The sequence below is a fragment of the Rana temporaria genome, chromosome 3, assembly GCF_905171775.1.
Source record: "Rana temporaria chromosome 3, aRanTem1.1, whole genome shotgun sequence".
In the NCBI taxonomy this organism is placed as follows: domain Eukaryota; kingdom Metazoa; phylum Chordata; class Amphibia; order Anura; family Ranidae; genus Rana; species Rana temporaria.
Window position 1 is genome coordinate 473,833,620 of NC_053491.1, and position 12,263 is coordinate 473,845,882.

General features: G+C 39.9%; 1 protein-coding gene across 1 annotated transcript; it reads left to right on the forward strand.

The window, feature by feature from the left end:
• The first annotated feature begins 10,289 nt into the window (after positions 1-10,289).
• LOC120930687 (olfactory receptor-like protein DTMT) lies at positions 10,290-11,231 on the forward strand. Its single transcript, XM_040341862.1, has one exon. It carries the CDS (start codon positions 10,290-10,292, stop codon positions 11,229-11,231), a length of 942 nt encoding a protein of 313 aa, XP_040197796.1.
• Positions 11,232-12,263: the final 1,032 nt, after the last annotated feature.

Here is a 12,263-nt window from a genome sequence, read left to right on the forward strand (position 1 = left end):
GTGATGGCCGTCTACCCCGCGGGCAAGTGCATCCGAACGCGGAGGATCCCGGAGGTTCCGTAGGCCTCAATATGGCGGCGGACCTCGGCAGCGTGGAGCTGGCTGCGTCTGGAGGCGAGAGAGTCAGCCAAACTCCGCGATTTCAGCTGGGATCGGAGCGGAGGGTATCCAGCAACAGGTACCGCAGCCTTGGAGGTTCACTGGGGTCAATCTTGCAGGGGATGGCAGCAGATCGTTCCAGGCCTCATGGAGCTCTGCAAGAACACGTCTTCCCTGGCGCACTTCCGGCACGAGGCCTTACTTTAATAGTGTGAGGTGAAAGGAGTCTGATACATGAGCACTACTTGGATTGAAGTGAGGCACTGGTTGAAAAAAAAGCACTTCATTGGGAAGCATGTTGGAGGCACTTTAACCCAGTGGTCATCAACCCTGTCCTAAGAGCCCACTAACAGGCCAGGTTTTATATATTACCTTGGGGAGATGCAGACTAGAATACTGCAATCACTGAGCAGCAAATGATATCACCTGTGATGTATTTCAGTTATCTCGCAAACCTGGTGAAGTCACGTGGTGTGACGATACGCGTCGGGAATCGGAGCGCTGGAGAACCTCTAGCATCCGACAAACGTAGTACGAGTTCGCTACTCGTGGATAGATGCCACTAATACCTACTCTAATGTGAGTTGTTTTTATGCTGTTTTTAATAAACCTGATCGTTTTTATACTGAATTATGCGATGTGCTCTGCTTCCCTATTGTTTTGGCTATCTCACTGCCGTACGAGCTGTCTAGCATCCCCAGCCTGAGATACATTAGTACTGGAGAGAGAGGAGAATCAGTTTACTGATGAGCTCGCTGCTCGTGGAGATAAGCCCCATATTCCACATTTCATGTGAGTGCATCAGAGTGTGTAATGTGCAAGGTCCTTTGGTCCCATCAATATTATACTATCCTGCTGTTCCTTATATTTGCATGTACTGTCCTGGATCGTAAGAGTAATCTATACCATCAAGACCAGACCTCAATTTTTAAGGTTTCCCTATCAGGTTTAATTTGCCTGACGTAAGGTGAGCTGCTGGGACCACCAGAGGTGTGTGTGGAATCTCTCAAGGTGTACGGCTTATCTTTCTTCACCAGAGTTGGCTGTTGAGTTCAATCATCAGATTTACTAGACTTTTTTAGATTTTGCTTTTTTTTGTTTCCTGGACTTTTTATTTCATAAACATATGTGTATCCCCAATGTGCATTGAGGAAAGTGTTCAATATATTGCCACTATACTGTAATCATCATTTTGTATTTCACGTGTCCACTGTCACTTGTGTCCCCTTCCCCCTTACACATTTTAATAGTATTAATATTGTGTTTCACAGCGCAGACATCTTTTACTTGTTTCATTATCACTTTTGTCTATCGAGGTAGACCTTCCTAGGTTTTGCAGCAGTGTCCCTTCCACTTCCCCCCCCCCCCTTCCCGTTCACAGACAGCGCAGGAGTTTCACCTTTTACGATGATGACCACTGCTTTTAATTATTTCAGCCCTGAAAGAATTTGCCCACTTAATGACAAGGCCATTTTTTGCGAAATGCCACTGTGTCGCTTTAACTGACAATTGTGCAGTTGTGCAACATTGTACCCAAACAAAATTTACACCCTATTTTACCCACAAATAGAGCTTTATTTTGGTGGTCTTTGTTCACATCTGCGTTTTTTATTTTCTTGCTCTATAAACAAAAAAATATATACAATTTTGAAAAAATATTTATATATTTTTTTTACTTTCTACTATAATACATATCCAAAAAAATATATTAAAACAAAATCATCAGTTTAGGCCAATATATATTGTTCTATATATTTTTGGTAAAAAAAAATCGCAATAGGCATATATTGATTGGTTTACGCATCAGTAAGTTATCGCATCTACAAAATAGGGGATAGATTTAGGGACTTTTATTTATTTTTATTGTTTTTACTGGTAATGGTGGCAATCTGTGATTTTTAGCGGGACTGCGACATTGTGGGGGACAAATCCGCCCCCAAATGACACTTTTTTGGAACTAGTGACATTATTGAATTGATCAGTGCTATAAAAATGCACTGATCAATGTAAAAATTACACTGGCAGGGGAAGGGGTTAACACTAGCAAGGAATCGCAATGCAATACTTATGTGAAAAAATAAAACACTACACCCTAAATCGGGCTCTACGATCAACTAATCAGAACCTCCTCCACATCCCCAAGTCCCATTACAAATCTAAAGGAGAACAAAGATTCACAGTCCAAGGACCGCGGCTATGGAACGCTCTACCTACAGACATTTGGATGAAAGTGAACCATCGGGCCTCCAGGAAAAAACTTAAGACACATCTATTCTGAAGCGTGGCTGGACAACGACATTGGATACAGCGCCTTGAGGCGAATTAGTTCGCATTTGTAGCGCTATACAAGTTACTCACTCGCTCACTCACCCAAAAATGGAACTTCCGCTTTAAGGGGAGGTGACCCCTTACATGCCACATTTGGCATGTCATTTTTTTGGGGGGGAGCGGAAACCCTCTTTTTAGAGGGTTTCAGCTCCCACTTGCTCCCTGGGTACTGTGGCACGGGAAGGAAGGTCACCTCTTCCCCCTCCCTCTCGGCAATCATCGGGGACACATCACAGGTCCCAGATGATTGCTTGGCCAATCACAGTGCACAGCATGGCTCACGCATGCTCAGTGTGTGCCTGGCTGTGAAGCCTCATCCGGGCGCCCACAGTAGTGATGCCGGCGCCACGGAGAGGAGGGGGAGACGAGCAGGACTTTGTTCCTCGCATTGCTGGACCCTGGGACACGTGAGTGTCCAATTATTAAAAGTCAGCAGCTGCAGAACTTGTAGCTGCTGATTTTTTATTTAATTTTTTGTAGGAACTCAGCTTTAAGTTAATTTATTTATTTGTAGCACTGCACCAATGCATCTATTTTGCCAAGATCTTTTTCAACTCGAACACCTTTATACCAATACGGGCCCAGATTCAAGTAGAATCGCGCAATATTTGCGTGAGCAAAGAGCAAATTTTTTTCTCTGCGCCCACGCAAATATTGCGCTTTGCCCGCGATTCACGGAGCAGTTGCTCCGTAAATTGCGCGGGCAATATGCTAAATAGCCGGGCGCAAGGCTGCCTAATGTAAATGATCCCGCCGGGGGGCGGGAATCATTTAAATTAGGCGCGCTCCCGCGCCGAGCGAACAGCGCATGCTCCGTCGGGAAACTTTCCCGACGTGCATTGCGGCAAATGACGTCGCAAGGACGTCATTTGCTTGTAAGTGATTGTGAATGGCGTCCAGCGCCATTCACGGTTCACTTACGTAAACGACGTTAAATTTGAACGTCGCGAGCGGGAGGCGCAGCTATACTTTAGCATTGGCTGCGCCTGCTATTAGCAGGAGCAACCTTATGCTAAAGGCGCCGTACGGAAACTCTGTACCTTGCGTAGGCAGGGCAAGCGCAACTTTTGTGAATCGGTGGTAGTATGCAATTTGCATACTATACGCCGATCACAAAGGCCGCGCCCCCTAGCGGCCAACGCAAGAATGTAAGGGTTGCGCGGGCGCAAGTGCTTCTTGAATCTTCTTGAATCTGGGCCACTGATTTTAGAAGTATGTGTGTTTGCCCCTAAAGCCCAAGACCAGCTTGGACATAAAGATAAAAAATGGATTATCAGAGCAACCAAAGAAAAATGTGCTCTTCTATATTCACCCTCTTTTTGGCACAACCCCCTACAGACTCACTTTTGTACCGTACTACCGATCCAGCACTACTCCCCTTTCAAGATGAAAACCACTGAACATTATTATGCTCACTTCCCATGAGCCCAGGGCATGAAGGATCTGTTTTCAAATTTGGAGTTCCAGAAGAATGCTGCGGAGTAGACATGTGCACACTGAAATATTTTGTTTCGTAATTTTGTTTTCGTCTGAAAAATACATTTATTTAGTTACTCCCGAAATTCGTTTTTATTTATTTAGTTTTTCGTAAAAAAAATGCATTCGTCCGAAAATCTAAATTAATTAAGGTCGAATCTGTCATTGAAGGCTTATGGTGTCTGTCGAATGTTCTAAAAAAAAAAAAAAGTTTCGACGGAGCAACGAAACTGTCTCTATGTCAAATCTTTTCTCTCTATGTCGAATCTTTTCTCTCTATGTCGAATCTTTTATCTCTGTCGAATCTTCTTCATGTCTCCATAATGTCGAATATTTTCTCTTTATGTAGAATAATATTGGACTAATAGAGTTAAGGTTAGGCACATTCGACCACAACGAAAGCGAAAATAAAGCATTTGTTCATGTCGGACCTTTCTGTGCTTTCGTTATCGTTTGTTAAAACGATAAAAAAAATACCTGAAATTCGGACGAAAATGCATTCGGACGAAAACGAATGCACATGTCGACTGCGGAGAGTACTGCCATGGTATTATTTGGCTCTGCACTCTGCTGCATTTAGGTTTCTTCGCCCCACTGCTGGAGGAAGTAAAGGGTGAAAAGAAATTGTGATGCCAATGGACCATACAGAAGACACTAGGAAAAAGTTAAATGTGAAGGGTTTTCTTTTTTGTAGCCCTGAATTTGCTTTAAATGCAATATTATATTTATTTTTTCTGCATTCATGGTGTTAAAAGCAATTATTATGTTAAGTATGAACATAAATAGTTTATTCTCAAAGGAGTGACTATTTTATTCTCTGTACAGATAATATATATAAATACATATGGAGAGAGAGATTACTGTATCTACTGGTACAACTTGGCTAACTGAACATTAAAGGACATTAGAGCAGTAAGTACAATATATTCTCCCATGTGTTTACCTTATGAAAGGCAAATTATTTCCCACTCTACCTTGTCTTCATATTTTTTATATTTTATGTGTTTGATTTATATCAACAACAAACACATTTCTCCTTTCAATACATATACAATTATTACACAGGAAGCATTTCAATTTAACATTACTTCACTAGTATAACTTCAAGATACTTTGATTTTGCTGGGTGATTTTTTATAAAATTATTAAAATAAGCAGGACAATTGCTTTTTTTCATTCTATAAAAGAATTGTTTTCTTTTGTAAAGGAATATAGTGTATTATAGTTTGTAAAGCCTATGTAATAATTAAAAACTGTTTTGTGTAATTGTGCATTCTATATGTTACTATTTGGAGAGGATTTGTTCAAATACCAGATATATAATCATTTTTCTGCTACATATGAATCAATGGGTATTACCACTAAATAAAAAAAGAAAAAGGAACAGCCTAAGGATATTTAACCACTTCAATACCAGGCTTTAATACCCACCTCAATACTGGGCCTATTCTGGCACTTCTCTCCTACATGTACAAATCATCATTCTTTTGCTAGAAAATTATGCAGAACCCCCAAACATTATATATTTTTTTTTAGCAGACTCCCTATGGAATAAAACAACGGTCATTGCAATGTTTTGTCTTGCACGGGGAAATTTTTTTTATGAATGAAAAAAATAACAAAACAGTAAAGTTGGCCCAATTTTTTTGAAAAATATGAAAGATTATGTTACACAGAGTAAATAGATACCTAACATGTCACGCTTTAAAATTGCGCACACTCATGGAATGGCGCCAAACTTCGGTACTTAAAAATCTCCATAGGCAACGCTTTGAATTTTTTTACAGGTTACCAGTTTAGATTTACAGAGGAGATCTAGTGCTAGAATTGTTGCTGGCACTCTAACGCACGTGGCGATACCTCACATATGTGGTTTAAACAGCGTTTACATATGTCAGCGGGACTTACGTGTGCGTTCGCTTCTGCGCGCGAGCTACCGGGGACAGGGGCGTTTTATTTTTTTTATTATTATTTTATTTATTTTTTTTACTTATTTATTTATTTTGTTTTTTTTATTACTTTTTTTTCCTATTACAAGGAATGTAAACATCCCTTGTAATAGGAAATGTGTGTGACGGGTCTTCTTTATTCTTTGTTTACTTACGGGGACCCGGGCGTGAAGTCATCGCATTCTTTCTCCGGGCCCCTGATGGCATGGGAGAGCCCGGAGAAGCACCGGATGGCAGCAGGAGGGGGGGATGTCTCCTCCCGCAGCCTATAAGAACGATCAAGTGGAAGAACCGCCGCTATGATCATTCTTATGGTGCGCAGGATCGCCGGCACTAAAGAATGATATCTGAATGATGCCTCTAGCTGCAGGCATCATTCAGATATCCCCCCGCAAAGCCCAGGACGTCATATGACATCCACCCAGGATGGAAGATCCCATCTGTGGACGTCATATGTCTATGAACTAGTATTGAAGTGTTTTTTTTTTTTTACAAATCTCTTTATTACGTTTTTTTAAATTTCCATACAAAAAAAAGAAACAGTAAACATACATATATATCCCATATTCCTACCAATCTAACATTCCTTCCATATATTCATCCATCTAACACATTCCTCTTACATTCCTTGCCTTTCTCTCTTTGTGCATTTACCCTTCCCCTGTGTCCTATTTATCCTGAAGATGTCTTAGGATTTTCTATCCAGCTTGCCCAAACGCTCTTAAATTTCTCCCTCTGTCCTCTATTACTATATGTCTCCCTGTATAGTGGTAAAGAGTTGTTGACTAGATTTTTCCAATGTGCCACCGAGGGGGCCTATTCCTTTTTCCAATTTAGGACTATCGTCTTTCTAGCATAGTACATTAATAGTGCCACCTGTATTCTCCTTCCCATCGGGACAATCTTCTTCCTTACCAATCCCAATAGACATATCTCTGCCTTCTGTTCCAGAACTATTGATGTTACTATAGCAATTATTCTTAGAACATCCCTCCAGAATACCACAGTCTTTGGACATCGCCAAAATATATGCATAAAATCTCGTGAAATGTCTGCACATCTCCAACAATTCGGAGGGTTAGACTGTGAGATCTTATTTAATTTATATGGTGTATAGTGACTCCTATATATTTTCTTGTATTGTACTAGTTTATCTCGAAGTGATACCAGTGTCTGTAGTGGGAACCCCCACACTTCTTCCCAGTTTTCCCCCTCCAAGTTTGGGACATCTCTTCTCCACTGTTCACTTAATTTATTTGTATCTAATGGTGTATTTTTTACTAAGTGCTTATATAGGATTGAGATTGTCCCTTTTCCACTTTTCACCATTTTTTCGAGACCTACTTCCATTATTTGCGGGGTTCCCCCTGAAAACTGGGCCGCTAATGCATGGGTAGTATTGAAGTGGTTAAAAATTGATTGGATGATGGAGGTTAACAGAGCTCTAGCTAATTCTAACTAAGTGAAGGGAAAATGCCAATCCATTGCTAAGTGAACAGCCTATTATCCTTTAGTAAATCAACTGCAATAGAATAGAATCAGTGGAAAGCACTAATTGTTTTAACCAATTCTATTGTTAAATTTGTAGATTTGAAAACGTATTATTTCAGAGTTACAATTTCAAATCTCTTTCAGTTCTGCAGTTTTTCATTCAATATCCAAATTCATTACAATTAAAAAAATGAGAATTTTCTTTATACTTTGACTTCTTGTCAAGTGTTTTGTTTTATTTTTCAATATTATATTAATTATTTAACCACTTCCTACCCGCAGGACGACTATAAACGTACTGTCTTTGAAGAGGAATACCGTTGTTATGGTAGAAGCTAGCTACCACAATCCCAGTATCCTCCTCAAGAGCGGGCAGCTGTCTTTCAGTTAAAAGTGGTCTCTGCTGCGGATTCGCAGCAAGATCACTTTTATCGGCGGCAGGAGTCGGCCGCTTACCGTGGCCTTGGGTAAGGGCAGAGGCAATCCGGACCTGTATGTTCTGTAAAACTCAAAAGGAAAATATGGACGGCCGCACACCAAAAAACCTTTAATAGGTAGCCTTTAGTGGTAAATGAGCCCATAGCTCTTAAAGGGACAATTTATTATTATTTTTTTTCAAATTACAATTTTTTTAAAGAAAAGTGAAACAAATGAATATAAAAGGTAAAAGAAATAAGAAAAAAAAAAAACTTCCCCCGTCCCGCCGTGCTCTCGTGCAGAAGTGAACGCAAAAGTGAGTAGGGCCCCCATATGAAAATGGTGTTCAAACCATACATGTGAGGTATCGCCGCGATCAGTAGAGCGAGAGCAATAATTCTAGCCCCGGACCTCCTTTGTAACTCAAAACATGCAACCAGTAGAACTTTTTAAACGTTGCCTATGGATATTTTAAAGGGTAAAAGTTTGTCGCCATTCCACAAGCGGGCACAATTTTGAAGCGAGACTTGGTGGCTATCAATTCACTCAGCGTAACATTATCTTTCACAATATAAAAAAATTGGGCTAACTTTACTGTTGTCTTATTTTTTTATTAAAAAAAGTGTATTTTTTTTCAAAAACAGTGCATTTGTAAGACCGCTGCGCAAATACAGTGTGACAGAAAATATTTCAACAACCGCCATTTTATTCTCTAAGGTGTTAGAAAATATATATATAATGTTTGGGGGTTCTAAGTAATTTTCTAGCAAAAAAAAAAAGTTTTTAACTTGTAAACACCAAATTTCAGAAATAGGCTTGGTAATGTAGATGGTTAATAATTATCAATTATCAATTTAATAATTATACATTTATAAAATTTATGATTAGGATTTATACAGTGCCAACAGTTTGCATAGCACTTTACAAAATGGAGGGAGACACCACAGTTAAAAAAATGATTCAATACAGGAAGGATCAGAGGACCCAGCATGTTAGAGCTTACAATCTAAAGGGATACAACAGGTAATACCTGTAGGGGATAAGCGGATTAAAGAAATAAAAGTACATTTTATTGATAATATTGCTAGCGGTATTGTCTCTTGTTTCCATCCACATTCTACGATGGGTTCACTTCTTGATTACTATATCAGCGACAATTGTTTATTCCTTTATGATTATTATTTTTTTATGGCCGTAGATTGCCCCCATATTAAAACATACTGGCAAGCTATAGCACAGTGTATTAGGTTGGTCATCTCTATTTCATTCCCCTTGTCCATTGAATTATGCTTGTTACATTTAGTTGAGCCTTTAGCCACTCCTAGGACTATACAATCTCTTCTCACCCTATTATTGTTTTATGCTTAAAAAAACTAATTGTCCTTTCATGGAAGAGTTTGTCTACCCCAACCTTGGAGGCCTGGAAATCTTTGGTCAACAAAGAAGTACCATTCGCTGCAGCTGGATCCAGGTCGCGACCCCTGGGATCCCCTAGGTCACGCTCCGCAGAAAGAGAGGGGAAGCAGCAAGCAGGAAAAACGGTAGTGATGGGTAAGCAGAGGTCAGGGCAACATGCAGACTAGGGTAACCGAGGGACAGGCAAAAGGTCAAGGGCACAGGCAAACAGGAGAAGTCAGGGACAAGCCAAAAATGGTACACAGGAAGGTAATCGTAGCAACTGCAGACAGGAACTTAAGAAAACAACACTGTTGAACAGCAAAGCAGACTAGCAGTGCAGTAGTTAATATAGGCTTCCTGGGATGGCCTAGGGTGGAGCAATACAGGGAGGAAGGTAATAAAAGACAGTCAGAAGGAGGGTCAGGCCTCTAATGGAGACATGGAGATCAGGTAAGCTGCCAGACTTTATTGCATATCCATGAAACTCAGACTAACTGCAATATCAGGTACAGTCACCGACCCTGGTATCTGCTACAGAGCCGGGATGAAGATGTTTCTGGAGTGTTAGAGTGCTGGCTAACTCGGGGCTAATGTAAGGATCTCCTCAATGGGCAGCCTCTTCATGTACCTAGAGGTACCTAGAGGTTGCTGTTTCTTCTGGTGGGGGGATCGGGGAGGGAAAGACCGCATTAGCAGACATACTCCTGTAGTATTGAGCAAGGGGGCACCACATGCAATAGCTATGAAACACACCTCCGGCTGGAGGGCAATGTAGTGTGCACATCTGTCTAGGCAAAACTATACTAGGGCTGGGTTATTACCCTTTCTGGGTTTTGTTGTGGGGTTTTTTCTCACTGTTTTTGTTGCTTTTTTTGCCTTTTATTGTTTTACACGGGAATGTTTTTTTTTTTTTTGCTCTTTTTGATCAGTGGTTGTTTTGCTCTATGTGGGCTATTGTTGTTTGTATGTCATGAAACTTAATAAAAAGTAATTTACAAAAAAAAATCCCCCTTTCCATCTTTCTTTTATATAGGTCCTAGAATAAAGTATGCCAATGAATATTCTACCCAGTTTAATTTGTATTATTCATAATTAGTTCACAGTACCCTTTACTCAAGTGATATATAGGAAATGTATAAGAGAAACTTGACCACAATTTTATTTTTGGGATTCCACAACATGGATATTGATGGACTCGGATTTACTCTAACTCTCTTTATCTTATTACTTATTATATACATTGTGACAATCTGTGGAAACCTCCTCATCATTGTGCTGGTGTTCTGTAGCAAGACCCTCCAGTCCCCCATGTACGTCTTCCTCTCCCAGCTCTCTGTAACTGACATCATGCTGACCACAGATATCAGCCCAAACATGCTACATATTATAATACATGAGCAGACTACCATATCTTTTTCAGGCTGCATCACCCAATTTTATTTCTCTTGTTTATCATTAGCAACTGAATGTTTTCTATTAACAATCATGTCATACGACCGATATCTTGCCATCTGCAGTCCATTGCATTACTCCTCTATTATGAATAATGCCTTTTGCTTCAAATTGATTTTTGCATCCTGGCTTTGGGGCGGCTCTTTGGTTTTAATGTTAACACTTAGCATATGTCAGCTACAATTCTGTGGGGCAAATACAGTTACCCATTTCTTTTGTGATTTAAATGCTCTAGTGCAACTTTCATGTTCCGATGCATCCATAGTTCATATAGAAAGCATCATATTAGGTATTCATGTTATAGTCTTGCCATTTCTTGTGATTGTAGTTTCATATACGTACATTGTTTCGACCATTTTAAAGATCTCCTCCTTTTCAGGAAGACTCAAATGCTTTTCCACTTGCAGCTCCCACCTGACAGTGGTGTCTATATTTTATGGAACTCTAATTGCTATGTACATTCTTCCTAATGAAGGTCAATCACAGATTCTCACAAAGATACTGGTTATGCTTTACACAGTGTTTACTCCCTTTTCAAATCCCTTCATATACAGTTTGAGGAATACAGACATTAAGGAAGCTTTGAGAAATATTGTGATTAGAAAAAGAGTTACTATTTAAAGTCTTTTATAAAACACATATGACTTAAATTTTGCAACAGTACACAAGAAATTGATATTCAAGTTGAAGTGCTTGAGGTGATTGTAACCGTATTAGTACACTTGCAACAAGAACAACTAAGTACTGCCCAGGATTTGCACTATCATCCAAATTTTCAGGACAAGCTTTCAGGGTGTGTTTCTTTCTTCAAGGTCTAAGGCCTCCTACACATGACCGTTTTCCATCAAGAAACTTGGTGGCAGAGTTTTTTATGCCAAGGAAAACGATCGTGTGTATGTTTTTCGTCGAGAAAACTGTCATGGAACTCAACGAGAAAAAAAGTTTTCTTTTTCCTCGTCGGGAGTTTCAATTTCCTCGTCGTGTTCCTCGTCGGGCTGGTTTACGACGAGAAACACATTTGTGTGTATGCTTAGAAACCCGCGCATGCTCAGAATAAAATATGAGATTGGAGCGTGCCTTTGGTAAAAGTAGGGTTTGTAATGGAGATAGCACATTTGTCACGCTGTAACAAACTGAAAAGCGCAAATCGTCTCTCACCAAACTTTTACTTAACACGCAGTAACATGAGATTAGCAAAAGCAGCCCCAAGGGTGGCGCCAGTGGAATCAAACTTCCCATTTATAGTGCCGTCGTATGTGATGTACGTCACCGCGTTTGAGAACAACAAGATTTTGTCTTGACAGTGTGTAAGCAAAGAAAGCTTGGCAAGATTCTCGACAAGCCTAACAAGGAACTCGTCAAGGAAAACAATGTTTAATTTACGATGACTTCCTCTGTCGTGTGTACGAGGCCTAAGCAGTGATAGAGTTCTGCTTGGACCATGCAATAGAGGGGATACCCTGAAAGCTTGTCCTAAAAACAATTGGATGTTAGTACAAAAAAATATCCTGTGCCATGCTCAATTATTCTTCTTAAAGTTGAAAATGTAATTATTTAATTAGATATTGACAAAACTTTACCATACTATTAACCGATTAATTAATATTAATTCATATGAAATGATCCTGTGGATTTACAAACCTGAGAATAAAT

What these genes read in the sequence shown, in the direction of transcription:
- LOC120930687 (XM_040341862.1), top strand. Translation starts at nt 10,290, where the DNA reads ATGTATAAGAGAAACTTGACCACAATTTTATTTTTGGGATTCCACAAC.